General features: G+C 40.5%; 2 protein-coding genes across 2 annotated transcripts in view; one reads left to right on the top strand and one right to left on the bottom strand.

Moving 5' to 3' along the window:
- LOC126263503 (sorting nexin-17) overlaps window positions 1–15,645 on the bottom strand; it is a 92,232-nt gene extending 76,587 nt beyond the window's left edge. Inside the window, exons 1-2 of the mRNA XM_049960599.1 lie at window positions 15,219–15,645; window positions 14,864–15,056 (exon numbers count right to left, since the gene is read on the bottom strand). Of these exons, the coding sequence (XP_049816556.1) occupies window positions 14,864–15,056; window positions 15,219–15,278 (253 nt within the window). The 5' untranslated portion in view covers window positions 15,279–15,645. The remainder of the gene's footprint in view (window positions 1–14,863; window positions 15,057–15,218) is intronic.
- Window positions 15,646–15,707: 62 nt separating this feature from the next.
- Window positions 15,708–26,028, top strand: part of LOC126263492 (nodal modulator 3) — a 172,565-nt gene continuing 162,244 nt past the window's right edge. The window contains exon 1 of the mRNA XM_049960588.1: window positions 15,708–16,058. Within this exon, the coding sequence (XP_049816545.1) occupies window positions 15,928–16,058 (131 nt within the window). The 5' untranslated portion in view covers window positions 15,708–15,927. The remainder of the gene's footprint in view (window positions 16,059–26,028) is intronic.

The raw sequence follows: 26,028 nt of genomic DNA on the forward strand, positions 1-26,028 counted from the left end.
TCTGTACTTTGGTAATCATTGTTACCACAACCGTGTAATGGTCACCAATGCCAGTCACAATGCAGACATTCTCAAAGATCTCAAACAGTGGAAAAGGATACTAGCTAACCACCATATAGCAGAGATGCTGAATCGCAGAAAGGTGCAACAAAAAGACTGTGTGAAAGTTAGCTTTCTGCCAACAAGGCCATTGTCAAAAATAAACACACACACACACACACACATACACTCGACCACAGTCTTTGGCAACTAGAGCCAGACTGCAAGCAGCAGTGCATGAGAGAAGCAACCAGGTGGGGGTAAGGAGGAGGCTGGGGTGGGGAGGGTAAGGGATAGCAGGGTAGGGGTGGGGGATGGTAAGTGCTGCTGGGAGCATGCAGGGATGAAGTGAAGAGTAGAGTAGATAGGTGCAGTTGGGAGGTGAGACAGAGGTTGGGGGAAAAGCGGGTGGCGTTAGCAGAAAAGGAGAAAAGTAAAGACTGGGTGCGTTGGTGGAATAGAGGGCTGGTTAGTGCTGGATGGAAACAGGGAAGGGGCTAGATGGGCAAGGATAATGAGTAAAGAAGGTTGAAGCCAGGAGGGTTATGGGAACATAAGATATACTGCAAGGAGAGTTCCCATGTGTGCAACTCAGAAAAGTTGGTGTTGGTGGGAAGGCTCCAGATAGCAGAGGCTGTGAAGCAGTCATTGAAATGAAGGACATCATGCTGGGTGATGTGCTCAGTGACAAGGTGGTCCAGTCGTTTCTTGTTTGTCAGTAGCCATTCATCAGACAGACAACTTGTTGGTTGTCATGCCCACATAGAATGCAGCACAGTGATTGCAACTTAGCTTGTAGAGCATACAACTGGTTTCACTAGTAGCCCTGCCTTTGATGGGCTAGATGATGTCTGTGACCGGACTGGAGTAGGTATGGTGGTGGGAGGATGTGGGACAGGTCTTGAATGTAGGTCTATTACAGGGATATGAGCCATGAGGCAAGGGGTTGGGAGCAGGGGTTGTGTAGGGATGAAAGAGGATATTGTGTAGGTTCGATGGGCGGTGGAATACCACTGTGGGAGGGGTGGACAGTAGGTAGACATTCCTCATTTCAGGGCATGATGAGAGGTAGTTGAAACCCTGGCAGAGAATGTAATTCAGTTGCTCCAGTACTGACTGGTACTGAGTCACGAGGGAAATGCTCCTCTCTGGCTGGATGGTGGGACTTCTGGGCAGTGTTGGGTAACAGGAAATATAAGTCATGGGAGATCTGTTTTTGTGCAAGGTTGGGAGGGTAATTACGATCTGTAATGGCCTTAGTGATAGCCTCGGGATATTTCGAAACAGATGCGGTGGCTGTGGGTGGCTAGGCTGTATGGAAGGGTTTTCTTGGTATGTAATGGGTGGCAGCTGCTGAAGTGGAGGAGGTCTTTGCAGGTCGTATTACCCTCCCAACCTTGTACAAAAACTGATCTCCCATACCTTATCTTCTCAATCACCCAACACCTCCCAAATGCCCACCATTCGGCACAGAGAAGCATTACCCTCATGACTCAGTACCATCCAGGACTGGAGTGACTGAATTACATTCTCTCTCAGGGTTTTAACTACCTCTTGTCATGCCCTGAAATGAGAAATGTCCTACCCACTTTCCTTCCCACCTCTCATACTGGTATTCCTCCACCCACGGAACATACACAATATCCTCGTCCATCCCTACACAACCCCTCTCCCAAACCCTTGTCTCATGGCTTATGTCCCTGTAACTAATCTAGATTCAAGACCTGTCCCACACCCTTCCACCACTTCCTACTCCAGCCTGGTCACAAATATCACCTATCCAATCAAAGGCAGGGCTACTTTTGAAACCAGTCATGTGATCTACTAGCTAAGCTGCAACCACTGGGTTGCATTCTGCATGGGCAAGACAATCAACAAGTTGCCTGTCCGCATGAATGGCTACTGAAAAACTGTGGGCAAGAAACAACTGGACAACTCTCTTGCTGAGCATGCCGCCCATCACAATAGTCTTCCTTTCAATGAATGCTTCACAGCCTCTGCTATCTCGATCCTTCCCACCAACACCAGCTTTTCTGAACTGCACAGACGGGAACTCTCCCTGTGCAATATATCGTAAGTTTCCATAACCCTCGTGGCCACAAACTTCGTTAGTCACTGTCCCTACCCATCTAGCCCCCTTCCCTGTTTCCATCAGCACTACACAGCCCTCAACTCCACCAACACACCCAGTCTTTTTACTTCTCTCCTTATACGCTAAGCCCCCTCCTCCCCCCCCCCCCTCCTCTCTCTCTCTCCCATGACCTCTGTCTAACCTCTCAACTGCACCTAGCTGCCCTAAATTCAATCTCATCCCTGTACGCTCCCAGCAGCGCTTTCCCATCCCCAGCCTTATCCTGCTATCCCTCCCCTCCCTACCACTCCAGCCTCCTCCTCACTCCCACCTGGTTGTCTCTCAAAGAGGTCAGGTCCATTTCTTGCCATTAGATCCAATATATTTCTGTCATGAGTGGGATTCCAAACTTCTTGATAATTTTCAGAGAAGGCATTTAGCAATGTTTCACAGAATGCCCACCACTAACAAGATTAATTTTCCCAATTAATTGTTGATGGCTAAAGTCTCTAATGATGATTGCAGTGTAATTTTACAGCTGCCAAATTATATTTCACGGAAAGACCGCAAAGATAAGATAAGAGAGATTAGCACTCATACAGAGGCATATAGGCAGTCATTTTTCCCTCATTCTGTTTGGGAGTGGAACAGGGAGATAAGATGCTAGTTGTGGTACGAGGTACCCTCCACCACACACCATATAGTGGATTGCGGAGTATGTATGTAGATGTAGATGTAGGATCTAGTGGAGGGTACAAATTGTGTGCAATTTACCTACATAATTCTTCGTACCAGTAATATCATTTGCTGTTTGCGTAAGAACCTATTCTGTACTAATTTTAATTTTTTAAGAGTTTTTTGCTTAAGTAACCCAGTAAACCTCCCTGTTCTTATAAAACAGGCTCATAATCCACATTTTTAATTTCCTTCATGACAATTTCTAGTTTTGTATTTAGTTTTTGTTCTAGGTTTATTTATCAAACTATGTACATCTTTGTAGAAATCACCTTCCCCATCAGAATATGAACACATTTATGCATGTAGTTAAGTAGTGGTCTTCAGCCCAAAAACTTTTTGATGCAGCTCTGCATGCTACTCTATCCTCGGAAAGCCTCTTCTTCTTGGGATAACTACTGCAACCAACATCCATTTGAGGCTGCTTATTTTACCCATTTCTTGGTCTCCCTCTGCAATTTTTAAACCACCTCCCCATCCCAAACATTTCCCTCTAATACCCAACTGACGATTCTGCTGTCTCAGAATATGTTCTAACAATCGATTCCTTCTTTTAGTCAAGTTATGCCACAAGCTTCTTTTCTCTCCAATGCTATTCAGTACCGCCTAGTTAGTACTCATCATTCTCTTCTAGTCTGAACTTCGTGTCATCCATGTTTCTCTTCTGTATAAGACTACATTCCAGATAAATGCCTTCAAGAAGACTTCTTAATATTTAAATTTATATTCGATGTTAACAAATTTCTCTTCTTCCGAAACGCTTTTCTTGCCATTACCAGCCTACGTTCTATGTCATCTCTACTTTGGCCATAATAAGGTTTTTTACTGCCGAAATAGCCAAACTAATCTACTATTTTTAATGTCTCATTTTCTACTCTAATTCCCTTAGACTCAACCTGATTTAATTTGACTGCATTACTTTACCTTTGTTTACATGTTTGATCATGTTCGTCTTATGTCCTCCTTTCAAGACACTATCCATTCCATTCAACTGCACTTCTGAGTCTTCTGCTGTCTCTGACAGAATTAACAATGCCATCAGTAAACCTCAAAGTTTTTATTTCTTCTTCCTGAACTTTCATTCCTTCTCCAAATTTTTCCTCAACTTCCTTTGCTACTTGCTCAGTGTGCATGTAGAACAACATAGAGGATAGGTTACAATTCTGTCTTACTCCTTTCTCAATTACTGCTTCCTGTTCATGCCCTTCAACTCTTATAACTGTCATAAAAACTTTCTTTAAGTCTATAAAAGCTATAAACTTAGGCTTGCCTTTTTCTTAATCTATCTCCTAAGTTGTAGGGTCAGTACTGCCTCAGATGTTCCAACATTTCTCTAGAACTCATGCCAATCATCCCCAAGGTCAGCTTCAACCGGTTTTTCCAGTCTTCTGTAAATTCTTCACGTCAGTGGTTTGCAACCGTAACATATTAACCTGATAGTTCAATAATATTCACACCTGTGAACACCTGCTTCTTTGGAATTGTAATTATTACAGTCTTCCTCAGTTTTGAGGGTACTTCTGTCTCATATACCTTGGACACCAGGTGGAATAGTCATCTCATGGCTCACTCTTTGAAGAATATCAGCAGTTCTGAAGAAATGTCATCTACTCCAGGGCCCTTCTTTTGGCTTAGGTCTCTCAGTGCTCTGTCAAATTCTTTTTGTAGTGTTATATCTTCCATTTCATTTCCAACTACTTCCTCTTCCTTATATGTAATATTGCCTTCAAGTTAATTTTCTTTGTACAGCCTCTCTATATATTCCGTTCACCTTCCAGATTTCCCTTCTTTATTTAATACTGATTTCTGTCTCAGACCTTGATATTCACAGCTTCTTCTCCTTTCTCCAAAGGCCTCTTTAATTTTCATGCAAGTGGTATCTACTTAGATATAAATTCTTCTGTACACTTACATTTGTCCTTTAGCCGTTCCTGCTTAGGCATTTTGCACTTCTGTCATTCTTATTTCTTAGACGAATGTCTTCTCTTTCATGTGCTTTATCTGCTGCATTTTTATATTTTCTCCTACCATCAATTAAATTCAACATCTCCTGTGAAATCCACTGATTTCTACTAAGCCTTGTATTTTAATATGTTTTATCCTCTGCTGCCTTCACTATTTCATCTCTGAAAGCCAACCATTTGTCTTCTTTTCTATTTATTTTTCCTGTTCCAGTCAAGTGTTGCCTACTGCTCCCTTTGAAACTATCTTCAACCGCCATTTTTTCAACTTATCCACATCACATCTCCTTAATTTCCTACTTTTTTTTTTTTTGTAAAAGCTTCAGTTTTAGTCTACAGTTCATCACCAATAAATTGCGGTCAGAAACAAAATCTGCCCTGGAAATGTCTTGCTGTTTAAGATTTGACTCCAAAATCTCTGTCTTAGCTTCATGCAACCAACCAGAAAACTTCCATTGTCTCCAGGTTTCTTCCATATACACCACTTTCATGATTCTTAAACAAAATGTTGGGGATGACTGAATTAAACTCTAAGCGTGGACTTCAAACATCTCCATGGAATATACTTTGTTTATTTTTAAAAAAATCTTTCTATTTTGCTTGAGTTTCCTCCAATATCTGTATTTTTTTCTCTCTCTTGTTTACACCTGAATTTCCCTCACACTTTTTCTTTTCTGTTAGTAAAATATAAGTTTGGATTTTAATACTACTTGGAATCCATTTTTATCACACTTATGATTACTCTTCTATATCGTATTTAATGTTATTTAACTCATCTTTCAGTGCCACTAACTTTCCAATTTTCCTAAGGTACTGCACTATCTCCAACTAAAAAGCAGTAAAAGCAGCTTGGTTGGTGTTTAATTAGCTGAACATCAGACAGTGAGGTGCAAATTCCCCCCCCCCCCCCCCCATCCAACAGTCACAATTGAACCTGGTGGTAGGTGATAGGTGATCTGAAAAGTAACCCAAAGAGTCATGTGAACAGTGCAAAACATTGGCAGCACTACAGTCACAGTAGCCTAAGCTAAAGCTTGAGTGCTTCTAAATCTAAGAGCCTGAGATCAACATGAACTCATTATTTGCGTCATGGATAACACATTCAGTCTAAACGATAGCAGACATTGAACAGTCATGTTCTCTACACAATTGATTAGTGAGCAATCCACCCATATTTGTTACCCATAAAGCTATCCATAAATATGGTAGGCCAGCTGCTGTGTCTAGGGGTAGCAGCTTTGGCTGGTATCCAAAATCTCCTAGTTCCATGATTTTATCCCAGTTACTGTTTAAATTTTGAATAAAAATCATCAGAAATGGCAGCCAAAGATTTCCAGTTTAAGCTGTCACCAACATTCTGTCAATTGCCTCATCAAGAAGGGAAGAGAAGTGGACCGAGTCTGGGGACACCCTCTTGCCCTTGGGATGAGAAACGAATCCTAAAAGCAAAAACTCACCAACGATCAATGACATGAGAATGGAGAAGGCAATGGAAACCACTGCATTAAAGTGTGTATCCTCAGAACATGTGGCCTATGATTGAAAAAGTGTTACAATGATCTCTCCATTGCCAAAAGATCCCAAATTGGTCTCCCATTCAGATTTCTGGGAGGGCACTGCTACAGGAAAAGTGACCATGAGAAAAAGAATGAACAAGCAATGTGTAAGGTTGAGCCAGATAGTAGGGGATTCTATCGTTATTTTATTTCTAAAGGTTTATTTCATTCTCTTGTCACGGTCAAGCCTTAGCCAGTAGCTTCAGCTGTCCATAGTAATTTTCTCATCCCGTGGTCTGGCAGCAGCAAGTCAGCACCGAGGTGGGCAATTTCGATCACGCGCCTCCCTCATATGCTGACAAGGTAACGCCGCTTAGGCAAAGCTGACCAAGCCACGCTTTGAAACTTTCCATGCTGCCCCTGCAGTTTTCTCGGCTCCTGGGCGAAGGAAATTGTGTGGATGTGCTGGAGGTACCCTGCTGCCCGTTAGCCAAAAATGATCTCTCTGCTGCATGCCCTGTGGCTGTGAACATCATCTTCTCTTCCTGGTGGTGTGGCGCTGAGGACTTTGTTTCTGTAGCTGCCACACCATTCAGACTTGTCTGAATGGCAGCCACCACTTTTCTTTAACTTCGCCTAAGTTTGCTGCAAACTATGTTTCACCCACCACTACGTCTTAGCTCACCCTTGCCTCCCCAGGCCTGATTCATGTTGCCCATTTGAATTCGCATCTGCTGGTTTTTCTGCCAATAAATGGCCTCATTTCAAAAAAAGGTGTCAGAACAATTTCTTCTAGCACATTCACCCACCGCCTTAGCCGCTCCTAACAGAGCTGTTCCTGCACAAACTGGTGTCAGAATCATGATTCGTTCCCATAGTGACTTTGTCACTAATTTAAATTCTTCCAGCAAGGGTATCTTGGCGGTAGCCCCATGTCATAAAATCATTAGCAGTTTTCTATGGACAATGAGCAGTACGCCGTGGTGGGGCACTTCCACTTCATTATGATTTTAGCGCCGAGCATTTTGCGCGTATAGAATGTGCCAGCCGGATGCCACATTTGCACCGCACGGGACGTGGCTGTGTCAGTAGAAATACACAGGGTGTGCACTGCAGTGCCGCAGCTGCTTGAGTCTGGTAAACCAGCGATGCGAGACAGATGTGGTCGCGCTGTCCACCGCTGTGTGAGGGGCATGCAGCCGAGTGCCGGGCAAGCCACCGTCATCAGCCACCAACACATCCACCGCCGCCTGCGGGTCCGGTAGCAGCCAGCCTGCATCTATGACAGCCACTGACGATCCTGCCATCTGCCACTTCACCACGCTGTTGCTGCCGCCAGCACATCACGCCAACTCAAAAAAAATGGCTCTGAGCACTATGGGACTCAACTGCTGAGGTCATTAGTCCCCTAGAACTTAGAACTAGTTAAACCTAACTAACCTAAGGACATCACAAACATCCATGCCCGAGGCAGGATTCGAACCTGCGACCGTAGCGGTCTTGCGGTTCCAGACTGCAGCGCCTTTAACTGCACGGCCACTTCGGCCGGCACGCCAACTCAACTTCAACGTAAGTCGCCGCAGCAATTCTTGGTTGTTTGAAGAGAGGCAGTTTCTACTAGCTACGGATTTGGTTCAGCACAAAATTCCAACCAATGATGCTTGGCCGATTGCGCAAAAGCCATACTGTTTACCATATATCATTGGTAATCAGTAGTCGAAGATACGATTCAGCAGCAGTAATTATTCAGCCTTCCTCAAGCTCGTGGGTGTCTCCCGTGGTTGTTGTCCCGAAGAATTCAGTAAATGGTAAGAAAGTCTATCGACTTTGTGTTAATATGAGGGCGGTGAACTGAGTAACTACTCTGGACACATATGCCCTACCGTGTATTGGTGAAACCTGGGACCGACTAGTCAGCTGTAAGTTTTTCACCACACTTGATTTGCACTCTGGATATCACCAGATCCCTGTTGCACCCCAGGATCACCATAAAACTGCTTTCGTTGTACCTACAGGACTATATGAATTTGTAAGAATGCCATTTGGTTCAAGGAATGTACCCGCCACTTTCCAGAGATTTGCAGACAAGTTGTTGCACAGACTAAAATCCATGACATGTTTAGAATATTTAGACATTATCATTTTTTCTAAGACCATAAAGGAACATGCAGAGAGACTGAGGGATGTATTGGAAAAGTTGAAAGGAGCCCACCTGAGTGTGAAACTGGAGAAGTGTGCCTTTGCCCAATCGCAGGTACAATATTTAGGACATATAATAAGTGAGGAAAATATCAAAGTGGATCCCCGTTTGACCACAGCAGTAAAGGACTTTCCAACATCAACAAGTACTAAAGAATTGCAGTAATTCTTAGGCCTTTCAAATTATTATAGACGTTTGGTGAACAATTATGCTACCATTGCTAAGCCCCTGACTAAACTATTGAAGAAAGGAGTTAGTTTCCCCTGGACCAGGGAACATGATGAAGTGATGCAACAAATTCAACATGTTTTGACTAGAGTCCCTGTATTAGCCTACCCAGATTTTGAAAAATCATTTATTCTGTTGGTAGATGCCTCAGATTATGCTGTAGGAGCCATTTTGTCACAAGAAATCAATGGAGAAGAGCGACCAATTGGTTATGCGCATCGACAGCTTAACAAAGCGGAGTTGAATTACCGACTGAAAATGAACTTTTAGCGCTCATGTTTCGCGTACCCTACTTTCAATGTTATTTGTACTGGACGAAGTTTACTGTCATTACGGATCACGCCGGATTACGGTGGATGCTAAGCTTGAAGGATCCCAGCAGCAGATTAACTCATTGGGCTTTAAAAGTGAGCGAATTTGATTATGAGGTGAAACATAAACCGGGCAAGTTGCATCAAAACACCAATGCGTTAAACTGGAAGTTTAGAGTAATTGTTGCCAATGATATTTCTATTGAAGATTTGAGGGAAGTGTAGCAAAGAGATGTTGAATGCCAGAGGTATGTCAGCAGAAACTGTAGCTTGAGCATTTGTCATCCACTTGGTGTTACCATATGGAAGTCCTGAAGCTGTACTTACAGACCAACGCATGAACTTTATGTCAGCATTATTTACAGAAGTTTGTCAACTATTGCAAATTAAAAAGTGGAGAATGACCCCATTTCATCGTAAGGCTAATGGATGCTTAGAGTGAGTCCACCGCACAGTTACACGTATGCCTTCTTATTATGTTAATAAAAATCATTCTGATTGGGACATGTACGTCCAATACGTCACATCAGCATATAATAGCCGTGTCCATGAGGCCACTGGATACTCCCCACTAGGAGGCAGTATATTGCGGACCCATGAATTCACCTTTTGAAATTGACAAACTGCCCCCAGGGATTACATCCACAGACGTGAAGGGTTTGGCACGATGTTTAAAAGCTACTTGGAAGAAAGTAAGAGGAAACAATGCAAAAGCTATGGCTCAGCAGTTAAAAAGGAGTAATGAGAAAGCAATAATGCCCGAGTACAAGGTAGGAGATATACTGATGTTGCGCAATCCAGTAGTTAAGAAGGGAAGGATGAAGTTTACTCCTATGTATGAAGGTCCATACCCCATCATGTGGCTTACTTCGCCGGTAAATGCAGAAGTTCAGTTAGCAGAATGGACAGTGATTGTTCATTTTGACAGGTTAATGTTGTATAATGTTTCCAAGCCACCTCCGCTTGACAGTGAAGCAGAGCCTACTACACAAGTAGCCCCAGCCAAGAAGACAAGAAAGAAAGTAGTGCAACCGCCTATAGTGTGACCTAGATATGTTCTCACTAGGGCAAGAACAACAGCAAATAAGTGGTGTCAGCCTTACCTGGTAATAAGATGCAAAAGGTAGAGAGAGTTCACACTTCTGTTGATGACAAATTTTTAGTAAAACAACTATCAGACAGGAAACGCAAGTATAGTATATTGGGTGCATTTGTGTTCTTAATATATGTCGATGACTTTTCACATAGTATAAAACATGGGAGGAAAAGTTCTCTTTAGTGGCCACAGCAACATCACAGTCACTGCTAAAACAACAGAACTCCTAATAGAAAAAGAAAATGAAACCCTCAAGGATGTTTACAATTGAGCAATATGTAATAAATGAACAGTTTTGATTTCCCTTCCGATCACATACCAAATGAGATGGCTATGTCAGTCTTAATGCACTTCACTCACATTTGGGAGGCATAGGGTTTACTCTCCCTCTGGTAATTCTGACTTGGATTTTCCGTGGTTCCCCAAGTTCTTAAGGTGAATGCTCATATGGTTCCTTTCATTAGGCCATGGCCTACTTCCTGACCTATCCTCACCTAAACCCATGCTACTCTGTTAATGTTTTATATAAGAATGTGTTATTTCTGTAATGTATCTGACATGCTTGATACTATTGTATTGAATAGTCTATGGACAAATAAATTAACTAAACATAAAAAATGAACTGCATGCTGTTCAGCATTAAGAGGTAAAACAACTCTGACACATTAACCATATATGATAATACTATAGAACATGCATAAACACAAAAGTTTATAGGGATGGATATTGGTTGTCAGTTAAAGTGGAAGATTCTGGCAAACAGATTGTCACCAGCATGTTATGTTCTTAGGTTTCCATCATCATGTAAATAAGTATACATTTATTTTAATTACCATACATTATGTACAAACCTTTGTAAATAAATATGATGAGTACACAAATATAATACGTATTACCCTTATGCACAGTATTTTGTTTGCAAAAGTCATCAGTTAGTTAGTTTCATGTTCTATGGATCATTTTGCATTTGATGACTATATGCAAAAGAAATAAATCAGTGTGTATCAACCAATGCCTGCTGACGACATACTACTTCTATGTACACTCAGGTCTTGGCTATGAGATTCTTTTCTGGGGATCAAAGGAAGAAAACATGGACAAAATATTAAAACTACATAAAATGGTTGCGAGCATAATAATTAAAAGTAGTAGTCAGGCTCAATGCAAAGAACTATTTAAAAAACTAGACATACTTACTGTATCAAGCTAGTACATCTACTGCTCTGCTGTGCATATGAGGGAAAACAACAGTAAGTGTTTCACAAGTAGATTACACTTAATCATGGAACAAGAGCTAGATGGCACTTGTCCACTTCTGCTTGAGACACTGAATTAGGCATGAAGCACTACAATTATTAGGTAAGAGCTTGAAAGGAAACAATGAAACATCAATTTGTCACTTAAGCATATTTGTATTAACACTTAAATGTAGTGTGTTTACATTATTCCAAAACAAAAAAGAACCCAGTACACTGTACGTACATAATGTAATGTTTAAGTGTCAATGCAAACAAACATGCTTAAATGATAAATGGATGTTGCATTATGTTTCCTTTCAAACTGTTACCTAATAATTGTACTGTCACACATCTAATTCTGTTCCTCATGCACAAATGGATAAGTCAAACATCTGAAAATTTTGTAACTGAAATTTCCGAACACCCTGTAAAAATTTCACAATGTAATGCTTAAAATTTCCCAGTTCAAAAGTATTACACAAAGTAAAAAAATTCCTTCAAGGGATAAAAAGCGTTCTCCGAAAGATAAAGTATTAGCTGTTTTCTGAACTTAATCAGATCCCCAGTGGCTGCTTTGACATAAGCTGCAAGTTTATTGTACACTTTTATGCTTGAATAATGTACTGCTTCCTGCACCACACTGACAGTTTTTCATATCTTTGTGAAGATCATGTTTACTCTTTGTATCATGGTTCTGGTATGCACAGTTTATTTTGCAAATTGTACAATTATTGTTGACAAAGAACTTAACCCTGTGGTGCATAGTGTCCACTACAGTGGACAGCTGTTAATGGTTGCTTCTTTGGCACTTTCAATCAGTCCTGAGGCTGCAGTGGGCACTCCCTACTGGTGTTGTGTCCTGCATGAATTTGCTGCCTCGCAACACATTGAAACTGCCAGAGAATTGACCATTAAAAGTTGTCCACTGCAGTGAAATTCATGCACCACAGGGTTAAATGAAAAAATGTATTGCCATGTCAAGGTGAGGATCTCCAGCTGTTTCAACAAATTTCTTCAAAAGCATCTAGGGTGAACTCTACTCATAATTCTGATGACCCTCTTCTGCTCAATAAGAACTTTATTTACTTGTGAATGGTTTCACCAGTGAATGGAAATATGGAAGACAATCATCTTTGATTGTTTCCACATCACAAACAGATGCAAATGGGTGAAAGCAAATGCTGCCGCATTCAGTTTTTTACACAGATCGAACTGATCCTTTTAGGTTGTTGTCAATATGCAACCCCAGGAATTTGGAAGACTCCACTCTAAATATTACTTTGTCACCCATTTTATTTCACATCTACCTTTTTTTGTGTGCAACTGTATAAAGTGAGACTTGTTAATATCGAGGGAAAGACCATTTAAAGTGAACCAGTCTACAGTTTCTTTGAATATAGACATCACAGTGCTCTCTAGACTGCAGTTGGGTGCTTTGTCAATCATAATGGTTGTGTCATCTGCATATAAGGTGAAGTGTGCTTTTTGGTTCATACACTATGGCAGTACACTGATAAAGATTAAGAAACGTAATGGAACAAGAACTGAGTCCAGCAGCATTCCCATTTTCAAGGTGCCCCATTTGGAACAGGCAGGTGCCACTGCAGAATTATTCAACACCACCTTCTGGCTTCTGTCTTTTAAATATACCTGAGCCTGCATCCCTACTTTATCATTTAAGCCACAGCGATCAGCCTTCTTAAGTAGAATTATTATCATCATTTAAGCCACAGTGATCAGCCTTCTTAAGTAGAAGTTTGTGATCTACACACCTGAATGCTTTAGACAGATCACAGAAGTTCCAAACTGGTTACATTTTATTGTTTATCATTTCAAAGAATTGTTTAGAAAATGAAAAAAAGAAAAAAAATGACCTGCTCAGTTTAAATACTCTTTTGGAATCCAAACTGACTTTTATTTAGAGTATTGTGTTTATTCAAGTGATCCATTATGCTCATGCACATCAGCTTCTCTACAATTTTAGAAAGACTTGTTAGCAATTAAAATGGTTAGGCCTAGTAGTTGGAAAATACAGCTTTATCATCTTTTTTGAACAGTAGTTTGGCAATTACATATTTGAGTCTACTAGGAAGAGACCTTGATTTAGAGACTCATTAAATATGAGATAGAGAACTTTAAACATAAATTTCCAGCAGTGCTTAAGTACTTTGATTTATATATTGTCCACATCAGTGGCATATTTATTTTTCATTTTGCTTATCACCTTCTCAGTCTCACATACATCTGGCTAATTTTGTCTAGCACCGATTTTTGTAAAAGGTTTATGGCTTCAACTATAATCATTTTACAACCAATTAGATTCACTACAGTCAAAAAAAGGTTGTTGAAGTAATTATTTCACCTTCAGCTACAATGCTGCTGTTTGATGGATGCACTTCGATGCTGTATGCATCCTCTCTTGCCTCTCTCTCTTTTTTATCACTTTCCATACTGTTTTTGTTTTATTACATAAACTGTCAGTACGATGTTACAGTACTCCCTATTCAGAAGTTTACTGGAATTTCCCTTTGTGAACCACTTTCTCCTGCAATCATTCTAGTTTGTAGTTTTTGAAAATTCTGCATCTTGATGACACACTCATGTCAAGGATCTATGGGACTCATAAATAAATAAATAACACCAGTAAGGCCACATCTATTCTTAACATTGTTGATACTGTAGGTTTATATATTAGAATCTAATACATTATATATCAGTGATATAATAAATGATGTATTTAATAAATGAAAAACTTCTGAGTGGAATTTTGACATGTGTGAAAGACTACTACTTGTCATATGAAAGAAACATTGAGTAGCAGGTGGCAAATATCTTTTATCATCCATTTCTCATTCCAAATGATGATATTTTTAAACAGTGTGATCTGTACAACTTAGCTACTGGATTTGTCATTTAATTTCACACAGTTATAAATTTTACACAGCTCAAATCAATATGGATGTTTCATAAATAGGTGCATCCTGCAAAGTATCTCATGCAGAATGCAAAGCTACTATGATGTAAAGATTTCACATAATGCTGCAGTTTAAAGCGGATGGTGGGATGACTTCTTAATCAAACAGAAGAGAAACAGTAATAACATACCCACTAGTAGCATCTGAGGCAAAGCACTGAAGAACTCAGATTATATTTCTGATACATGAGTGAGTTTGTTGCTAAAATAGTTCATATGCATTGTGTTACAGCTGCAAACAAAAGCCTATACCACCGTCAAAGCATTTTCAGATACTCTCTTGAAGGAGTGTGGCAAGAGGTGGTACAAATAAGGGAAGTCAGCTTTCTATTTTGAGGCACATCTCGTTTGAATTGATATAAGACTGCTTTGTGGATTCCTAGCAGTATACAGTGGTTTGTTGCATAACAGTTTTCTGGTGGCCATAACTATGTGATCAGTTCTGTGCTGTGAAGATGAAATGTGCAAATCAAACGTTGTAAAGCCATCACTTATAGATAATAGTATATCTTACTTGCTTGAATGTATTTTTCTAATAAAGCTCGCCGTTCTTCCAGCTGGCTGGATGATAATGGTAGAAGCTTTTTTGGTGGAAATGTTGGTAAATTATTCACCCCAAATTCCTTTTTCAGTTGCTCATGAAGGTTGTGCAACTGGCGATATCGCACTGAACAATGAAACACTCCGTTCACGTGTATGTTGTACCCCTGAAAAATGGCACAAAAACAATACACAAATAATTTACATCGGAATAACAAACTTCAATTATAGGCGTTTGTCTCGCGCTACTAACTCCTAGACTTGTGCATGAAGATTAGGCAACGCCAAACAATTTAATGATACAAGCATTTTTGACAAATATGCACTACCATATACGTCGAATTCCCATCGTCGGTGAATTCTTCCGTATCAGGGATAGAGAAATGCATTTTGGGGGATTTGTAACTTACATAACACTAAACCATTGTTATAAAGTAACGAAATCCAACAAAAAACAATTACAGCACATCACAAAAATTGACTAATATTCCACAACACCATGCCACCCCCCGACTAATTTCGTCTAAACTAGCCAACATTGGTAATCATTCTCGGCTAGCGGGACCCATTTCGTCCAATGTCAAAAATTAAATCCATGGCTAACGCTAAGTCTTCTTCACTTTAGTTTTATAAGCCTACAGTGGTATACAGATTGTGTATGTCAAACATATTGATATCCTTCAGCGACGTCAGCAAATAGATTTGTGTACGTCGTTCAAAAACAATCCTATTGGCACAACTGCACTCCCACAGCCACAGCTGTTTATTTGGAAACATCAGCTGTTCTCCAAGTAATAGGAGTATCTTGATGAAGTGCTGTTCTTTGATAAACACGAGAGTCGAGAACGTGGAGCGGCCGAAGAGTGGTATGGGGATGGTGTAAAAACTGTGTGCTGTGAAGAACAATGTTAATACAAAAATAGCCAGAAGTGTATTGTTGCGTGTAGCATAATCGAAGCATAGTTTGTAAGAAAGAAATATTTGTGAACAGTTTTCGGCACTGAATTCGCGTCTTCGGCAACAAGAACAAGCCGAAAAATGCAGTTTAGAATTCTGTGCAGTGTCATGCTAGCATTGGTGATACGCGCCTCTGGAGACGAAATACTGGGATGCGGTGGATTTGTGAAAAGTGACATAGACATTAACTTCTCCGATGTGGAAGTGAAACTGTGAGTGAATATTTAAGTACTATACGTTCATTCCTTACAACTTAAACAGATATTGTCCGTATCATTTCGTTTGTTGCCATCAAAACTGATGACATGCAAAATTCCTTTGCTCAAATTTAATGCTTATTTCCTGCCTTGAAACCCAATTCCATTCAGCCACTGGGATTGCTTACATTTGTTACTATGACTACTTCTACGATGGAGTGTGTTATTGGACCCTCCTCCTTCCCTGGAATGTTGGCTTTAGGACAGATTACTCTTTATCCTATTCCGATATCCAGATTATGTTGGAAAGTAATAATTAGATTAGGAGTATGCTGTGAGTCGCATGTGAATGTCAGATAAATATTGAGGTAGCAGACTGATTGTTAGCATAGCCTAATGTTTATATTCGCGCCATATTTAACACGTTTTCCCCATTTAATGTTTGTTTTGCAGTAAAAACAAAAACTGCAAGGTAAATTTAGAAATCCCATATTCTCTTAGTATTGTGATGCATATTATATACAGAAACTAAAAAAAAAAATATGCAAGGGAGATCAAATGCATAACTTTTGCCCTAATTCTGATTGATGCACACATGTTTACCTTCTAATTGATGGACACCACGCCGTGCTGTCGCCCCTAAAACCTAGATTGTGGTGACAGTCTGATCTGTAGTGTATGCCAAGCTCCAGATTAGGTTGAAGGAACTCAATTTGTTTGTGTGTTGGTTAGGCAAACGAATGTGAATTCATAATAAAGATTATGGTAACAGGTTGATGTGTAGCATAGCATGATGTCTGTGCTTGTGCACTATAACCGAGCGAGGTGGCGCAGTTGTTAGCACACTGGACTCGCATTCCGGAGGACGACGGTTCAATCCCGTCTCCGGCCATCCTGATTTAGGTTTTCCGTGATTTCCCTAAATCGTTTCAGGCAAATGCCTGGATGGTTCCTTTGAAAGGGCACGGCCGATTTCCTTCCCAATCCTTTCCTAACCCGAGCTTGTGCTCCGTCTCTAATGATCTCGTTGTCGACGGGACGTTAAACACTAACTACCACCACCACTACCTGTGCACTATATTTAAGCAAAACTGCAAAGTAAATTCTGAACAGCTGTAGTATGTAACAGACAAACCTGTGACTAGTGTTTTAATGCTCATTATGTGCATATAGATGGTCAATTGACCCTACAGATAAGACAATGATTTTTGACTCCTTACATAATAATGATGTGGTTTGTGATGTCACACATGCACAATCAGACACAGAACACTGACAGTATTTGTTTTCTGAATGCATGGAAACGTCTCACAGACTATGGCAAAGCCATTTCCTGCAATATCATTTCTTCCAGTATCACTGGTCATACAAGTTTCACAGAACTTAAGTGAAGCTTGGAGAATAGGAGCTGCCAGAAGTGAAGCTGTGAGGTCTGTTTGTGAGTAATATGTGGATGGCTCTGTCCAAGTCTCAGTCTGGCACGAAGATTCAATACCTTATTTGCTTTTCATTAGGTAATTCCATGCCAAGTGATCTAGAGGGTGCCTATTAGATCATGGCAAATTTTGCTGATATTTTGTACCCTACTAAACAACTATCAAAAGTACACTGCCAATTTTTCGGCAGCTTTGAGACATAATATCTCTGGCAATATTTTATTGAAAGCAACAAAACTATACCATCTTGTACTACTTTTTGCACACTCATAAGCAAAGTAATAGTAATAGAAATATTTCTTGATCAATTTTTATATGGATAATTTGAAGCAAAGTCAGCTGACTAAATAGACACTTGAAGAAATTAGAAGTTTAGCATTTTATATCTCTAGAAGTTAGCATTTTGTACCTCTGATAGTCAGTTGCAGGATGAATCTGAAACTTTGTATACAGTGACTTACCAATACAGTGTTTTAGAATTTAAAATTTAGTTCCCCTACTGCTCTCCAGTAGTTTGCAAAATGAGGAAGGAGTTGATGATTTTTGTAAAAATGACAAAAATGGTTATATTTAGCCCACTTCTACAAAAAAGTCTACTCCAGACTCTTTTAAACGATTTTGATTGGAAAGACTGTGTTCTAAACTTGATGAAATTGTCACATAATGTTCTTGAGGATAAGATTAGAACATTACTGCATGCACAGATGCATTCAGTCATTCTTCCCACACTACATATGTGAATGGAACAGGAAGAAACTCTAATAACTGGTACAATGGGATATACCCTCTGCCATGCACCTCAAAATGGTTTGCAGAATGTAGATGTAAATGTCACTGAGAATACTGGAATTGCTGCAATAAAGCACTGTTCTAGAACCCAGGACTAGTCACCACGCGATGGCAAATAAAATGAATTTTCTGCACCATGTGGGTGTGTAAAGCTTATTAAAGCATTCTTCTCAGCAGAAGTCTCTCAGATATTTCCAGTTTGCCACTCTTTTTCAAAAATTCATGAAGCATATTCTCCTGACTGCAAGTCTGATCTGTTTCGCTTTTGCATTGAGAACATTAAATTTGCTTTCATGAGCAAAGAAAACATTGAATGAAATAAAGTGTTGACAAGAAGAGTGGCTTTAACATGGGCATACTGTAGCAGGAACTAGAAAAAAATCATCATTTTTTGGCCAGTTGATGAAACAGCAATTCAGGTCAACAGATTTCCAAATGGTGCATCATCTTTTCTGGTCAGAATTAGTGGCAGTAAAGAAAGAGATACATTAACATGAGACCTCTAGCCCTGAGAGTATGCTGCGTGCATTCCTGAAAAAGAATGGTGGATTGGAAATAAGTGAGAGACTTTCGCCGAGGAGAAGGGTGGTTTAATAAGCTTTATGCACCTGCATGGATATTGTGTCACAGACGCAGCCCCTTAGACTGTTCGGAGATGTTACTGAACCAACCGAAAGATGTAAACAACCATGCATGAGCAGCATCTATTAGATGGAGGGGTCCAACAACCAATCAGTTCCAGTCATTCCATCAGGAAGGAGGTATGCCTAGACGGTCAATACCGTGGTTCGATCGCGTCCGCATTGTTACTCTGTGCCAGGAAGGGCTCACAACAAGGGAGGTGTCCAGGCGTCTTGGAGTGAACCAAAGCGAAGTTGTTCAGACATGGAGGAGATATAGAGAGACAGGAACTGTCAATGACATTCCTCACTCAGGCCGCCCAAGTGGTACTACTGCAGTGGATGACCGCTACCTACAGAGTATGGCTCAGAGGAAGCCTGACAGCAACACCACCATGTTGAATAATTCTTTTTGTGCAGCCACAGGATGTCATTTTATTACTCAAGCTGTGTGCAATATGCTGCATGATGCACAGTTTCACTCCTGATGTCCATGGCGAGGTCCATCTTTGCAACCACGACATTATGCAGTGCGGTACACATGGGCCCAACAACATGCCGAATGGACCGCTCACAATTGGGTCGCATTCTCTTCACCGATGAGTGTGGCATATGCCTTCAACCAGAGACTCGTTGGAGGCATGTTTGGAAGTAACCCAGTCGGGCTGAACGCCTTAGTCCTTTAGGGTGGCATTATGTGTGGCCAACATATACCGCTGGTGGTCATGGAAGGCACCATAACGGTTTTACGATAAGTGAATGCCATCCTCCGAATGATAGTGCAGCCATATCAGTAGCATATTGGTGATGCATTCGTTTTCATGGACGACAATTCATGTCCCCATCGTGCACATCTTGTGAATGTCTTCCTTCAGGATAATGACATTGCTCGACTAGAGTGGCCAGCATGTTCTCCGGACATGACCCCTATTGAACATGCCTAGGATAGATTGAAAAGGGCTGTTTATGGACAACGTGTCCCACCAACCACTCTGAGGTATCTACATTGAATCGCCGTTGAAGAGTTTGACAATCTGGACCAACAGTGCCGTGATGAACTTGTGGATAGTATGCCACAACAAATTCAGACATGCATCAGCGCAAGAGGACGTGCTACTGGGTATTGGAGGTACCAGTGTGTACAGTAATCTGGACCACCATGTCTGAAGGTCTCACTGTATGGTGGTACACCATGCAATGTGTTGGTTTTCATGAGCAATAAAGAGGGTGGAAATGTTTATGTTGATCTCTATTCCAGTTTTCTGTACAGATTCCAGAACTCTTCGAACCGAGGTGACGCAAAACTTTTTTTGATGTGTGTACTCAAAATTCTCTGTAACATGAATCCTTTCAAACAAATGTCAGGCAGATTGCTATGAACTGTGCGAAAACTTACCCAGTGTGACAGTGGTTTAAAACTTGAAGACAGTTTATATGATGTGCAGTGCAGCTGTTACACAACAATTTTACTACCATGATGTCCAGTACCTAGGTAACACACAATTAAGTTTTGAAGTTTATAACTAATTTGATTCTGTAGTTATCGTAGCAGAAAAACAGACTGTAATATGTCATGAGGAGCTGTGACAAGACACCCCTTTTCTGAAATTTTTCGGGTTGTTCTGATTCTCTCTTACTTTGTAGTTATCAAGACTTTTGATATTACCTTCACTGGAGAGTACTAAACAATTGAAGAATACAGTAAAGGATAACAGATTTGAGTACCAGCGAAATATTAGTGTATTTTAAATGCGGAAGCTTCTTTTTTGTAAAAGTGAACTAAAAAAGCCATTTTTGTCATTTTTACAAAAGTAATCAACTTTGCGCCCCCCCCCCCCCCCCCCATTTCTAATGGAAAGCAACAGGAGAATGAAATTTTATATTCCAAAACCTTGTATTGGTAAGTGTTAGGCACAAAGTTTCAGGCTTATCCTGCAGTTACTTCCGGAGATATAAAAACTAAACTTCAAATTTTTTAAAGCATCTACTTTTTCAGCTGACTTAGCTTTGAAGTATCCATGTGAAAATTGCTCAAGAAATATTTTATTCTTATTACTATTATTTTGCTTAAGAGAGGGAAAAAGAGTTGTACAAGATGGCCAAGTTTTGTTTCTTTCAAGAAAATATTACTGGAGATATTATGTCTCAAAGTTGCTGAAAACTCTGGGGTTCACTTTTTAAAGTTGTTTACGGGGTCAAACAAATGACTAGAACTCATTAAGTATTATATTTCGCAAGTAAAACTTTACCAGTGTTTATTGGGAACATGTGCGAATCCTCACACAAAATTTCAGCAAAATCCGTCATGATCATGCAGGAACTTTTTTGAAATTAGATCATTTGGCATGGAATAGTCCATCTGTATTATTTTTTGGAATGGAGTTTGTGATGACAAACCAACCTGTAGTGAAATGCAGCCCAAGTTCTAGGTTAGGTTGAAGATGACAGTTTGGTTGTGAGTTAGGAAAGCACTACCAGATGCTTCTTGTAAGGCAGTGGGGAAGTTGAATGCACTGATACCATTGTCATACATCAAGTACAAGAAGTTCAGGTTGGGAATATTATGAATCCCTAATTTTACCAGTTAATCTGTTAGAGGAACCGGTCACATTATAATACATATTAAACGATGTTCTTAAGTAATGTCACATGCCTGTTGTTCCGTTGAATGCTGTGAGTCTATCTCTACCAAGGTTTAGCACTGTTCACGTTTGTTGGCAAACTGGCCTGGCAGGCAGTTGTATCATGGACTGTGTTGCTAGAATCCCGGTGAGATTTCCATTGTTGTGGCATTTTAAAATTTAATTCCTCTTATGAATAAAAAGTAATATTTTATAGGAAAAAATGTAGAATATGTTAAGTGCCATACATTTATTAAGAAAAATGAGGTAAATACGAACATAGCATGTTGAAGCCAGTGTGGAGTGGCATATACTGAAGGTGATATCGGGACATGAATTTGTGAGAGGGTGACTGAACAGAGGAAAGGGAAACTGTTGGCTGGTGGGTTCATGGACAACGAGTTACCGGAGATTGAGGCCAGGGCAATTATGGGAGAGAAGGAGATGTTGCACTGATAAGTCCCATCTGTGTAGTTCAGAGAAGGTGGTGGTGGTGGTGGAGGGAAGGATCCAGATGGCCCAGGTTGTGAAGCAGCTATTGAAATTGAGCATGTTATGCTAAGCTGCACGTTGTGTGACCAGGCAATCAACTTTGTTCTTGACAGCAGTTTGGTGATGACCATTCACCCTGGTCGACATATACCAACTCCGTTGTAGTGTTTGCAACAGAGTTGATATATGACGTGACTGCTTCCATAGGTGGTCTGGCCTATGATGGGTTAGGTAAGCATGTGACAGAGTCACAGCTTTTTATTTCAATATGACCACCATCACTGAACCTGTGGTCTAGGGGTAGCATCTTTGACTAGTAAACAAAATATTATGTGTCCCGGGCTCAGACCAACAGCTGACTAAATTTTCTATAAAGTTCATCAACAATAGTAGCCAAAGACTTCTGGCAGAAGGAGGCACCCAGACATTACCAATGGCATTGTCAAAAAGAATGCAGGAGCGGACAGTTGCTCGGAACACTCTCTTGCCTCTGGGTTGGGAAACTGCCTCAAAAATACAGTGATTAATGGCATGAAGATGCAGAAGGCAGTGGAAACCACTGCATTAAAGACACATGATGTGTATCCACAGGACATGTGGCCCATAGCTGAAAAAGTGTCGTGATGGTCTCTCCATGGGCAAAAGATTCTGGATTTCTCTCCCATTGAGATCTCCAGGAGGGAACTGCCAAGGGGAGATGACCGTGAGAGAAAAAAGGAATAACCAATGAAGGGACCCTTTGCATGACTCAGAGCATGGAATGTCAAATGTTTGAACATAGTAAGAAAGCTAGAAAGCCTGAAAATTGAAATATAAAGAGTCAATGGGCTGTAGTGGGTTCAGTGAAGGAAAATTGAAAGAAAATAAGGATTTTCATTCTGAGGAATTTAGGGTAATATCAACAACAGCAGAAAATGCTGTTACGACAGTAGGAGTGATTGTGAATAGGAAAGCATGGCAGAAAGTGAGCTACTGTTCAGTAGCAGGGTTGTTCACATCAGATTTAGCATCAAACCAGTTCCAACATCAATAGTTTAGGTGTATGTGCCAATGTCACAAGCAGAATTTGAGAGAAAGACAGAGAGAGAAAGTATATAGGGATATTGCATAGGTAATTCAATATGTAAATGGAGATGAAAATTATCATGGGGGCTGGAATGCAGTTGTAGGGAAGTTCCAGAAGAAAGGGTTAGATAGCAGGAATGAGAAAGAAGAAAAACTAATTGAGTTTTGCAATAAACTGTGGATGGTGATAGTGAATAATTTGTTCAGGGAGTGCAAGAGGATGTTGTGTATGTGGAAAAGACCCAGAGAAACAGAAAGATTTCAGCCAGATTATATCATGGTCTCACATATCCTGAAATCATCCATTGGAGATTAAGGGATACCCAGGAGTAGATGTAGACTCAGGTCACAATTTATGAATGATGAAGAGTAGACTGAGGTTTAAGAGAATCATACAGAGGAATCAGTGTGGAAGGAAGTGTTGCATTTGAAGTTTGCTAAGGATGTGGATACTGTGATTTTCCCTATCAGAGTAGGCAGTTCAGTTGAAGGGAAATGGACATCTATAAAAAGGCCAGTCACAGATGTTGAATGGTCAGACATAGGTACAAGGAAGGTAACTCTGGAGAAACCTTGGGTAACAGAAGAAATACTTCACTTGATCAATGACAGGAGGAATGAATAAATAAAAGTGCAGGGCAGCCAAGGTGAAAGTACTGCAGGAAAAATGTGAAGAAATCGAAAAAGAAGTGATCATCAGAAAGCTTGACACGATGTATAGAAAAGTCGGAATGATGATCAATGTAATTAAAAACATGAGTGATAACATTGAGAATGTAATGTCAATTTCCCTCTTAAATGCAGAGGAAAGTCTGCATAAATGGAAAGAGTACATTGAAGGCCTCTATGGGGAGGGTTTGTGTAGTGGCGTAGCAAGACAGCCAAGCCACTCAGAGGTAGCCGAAAGGCACGCGTTAAGCTCACGCAGATTGGCGTGAGGTCTGGAACAAGGTAAAGTAATTATCCTATAAAGAAAATAACGTAGTTCTTGGAATACTTAACTTTAATCCACAATTGGAGAACATCGCTCTTGTTTAGACATTATTACACTGAATATAAACTGGTAATGGCGCCTTGCTAGGTCGTAGCAAATGACGTAGCTGAAGGCTAAGCTAACTATCGTCTCGGCAAATGAGAGCGTATTGGTCAGTGTAGCTTCGCTAGCAAAGTCGCTGTACAACTGGGGCGAGTGCTAGAAAGTCTCTCTAGACCTGCCGTGTGGTGGCGCTCGGTCTGCAATCACTGACAGTGGCGACACTTGGGTCTGACGTATACTAATGGACCGCGGCCGATTTAAAGGCTACCACCTAGCAAGTGTGGTGTCTGGCGGTGACACCACAGTTTGTCTGACAAATTGATAGAAGAAGAAACTAAAGTTGATGAGGAACACATAAGGGATCCAGTATTATAGTCAAAATTTAAAAGAGCTCTAGAATGCTAGAGAGCAAATAAAGCAGAAGGGATAGACAACATTCTGTGAGAATTTCGAAAATCATTGGGGAATGTGACAGCCTAGGTGCAGAAACTATCACACAATCAGCTTAATATATCATGCATCCAAGCTGCTGACAGAAATAATATACAGAAGAATGGAAAAGAAAATTGAGGATCTGTTGGATGCTAATCAGTTTGACTTTAGGAAAGGTAAAAGCACCAGAGAGACAGTTCTAACTTTGCACTTGATAATGGAAACAAGACTGATGTAAAATCAAGATATGCTCATAGGATTTGTCAATCAAGGAAAAAAATTCAGCAGTGTGAGATGGTGCAGGATGTTTGAAATTTTGAGAAGAACAGGAGTAAGCCGTGGGGCAAGACCTAATGATATGCAATATGTGCAAATATTGAGAGGGAACACTAAGATTGGAAGACCAAGAATGAATGCTTTGATTAAAAGGGATGTAAGACAGGGACACAGTCTCTTGCCCCTTCTGTTCAATGTATACATAAAACAAGCGATGACAGAATTAAAAAAAAAAAAGGTTCAAGAGTACAATTAAAATTGAGAGTGAAAGGATATCTATAGGGTGAAAGGATATCCGTAATAAGATTAACTGATGACAGTGCTGTCCTAAGTGAGAGTGAAGAAGTAGTACAGGATCTATCAAATGGAATGAACTGTCTAATGAGTACAGAATGTGGATTGAGAGTAAATCACAAAAAGACTAAAGTAATAAGACTAGCGAGAAACTTAACATAAAAAAAGCAGACAAGCGAAGGCAAAGAGACCATTCGTGGCCAAAAGAAATTTACTGGTATCAGACTTAGGCCTTCATATGAGAAAAAAATTTCTGGGAATTTATGTTTGGAGCACGGAAACGTATGGTACTGAGTCATGCATTTAGGCAAAACTAGAACAGAAGAAAAACAAAGCATTTGAAATGTGGTGCTATAGAAGAACTTTGAAAATCAATGGCCTGATAAGATAAGGAATGAAGAGATTCTCCGCACAGTTGGTGAAGAAAGGAACATATGGAAAACACAGACAAGAAAAAGGGACAGGATGATAGGACACGTGTTACAGCATCAAGGAATAATATCCATGGTACTAGAGGGAGCTGTAGGGGGTAAAAAATAAAAAATGCAGGGAAAGACAAACATCAGAATACATCCATCAAATAATTGAGGACATAGGGTGCAAGTGCTACTCTGAAAAGAAAGAGGTTGGGGGGGAGGGGGGGCGGTGTAGTTGTCACCAGTCACCAACCTGCTATCTACTAAGATTAATGGCCACTGCCAAACTGTTGCCAAGATTAAAGTTTTCCACCTGGTGAGACATCATGGCCAGTTTCAGTGGCCACTTCTCGGCCCAGGTCGTGAAGATCCCCTTCCCTCCACTACCAGCTTCTCTGAACAGTGCAGATAGTGCAACACACCCATCACCCCCATAATTGCCCTGCTGAAATGCTGCACTGGCGTTGTGCATTTGGCTGATGCAATGTGCGTGGGTGTGTGTGTGTGT

The sequence above is a fragment of the Schistocerca nitens genome, chromosome 1 (assembly GCF_023898315.1).
Source record: "Schistocerca nitens isolate TAMUIC-IGC-003100 chromosome 1, iqSchNite1.1, whole genome shotgun sequence".
In the NCBI taxonomy this organism is placed as follows: domain Eukaryota; kingdom Metazoa; phylum Arthropoda; class Insecta; order Orthoptera; family Acrididae; genus Schistocerca; species Schistocerca nitens.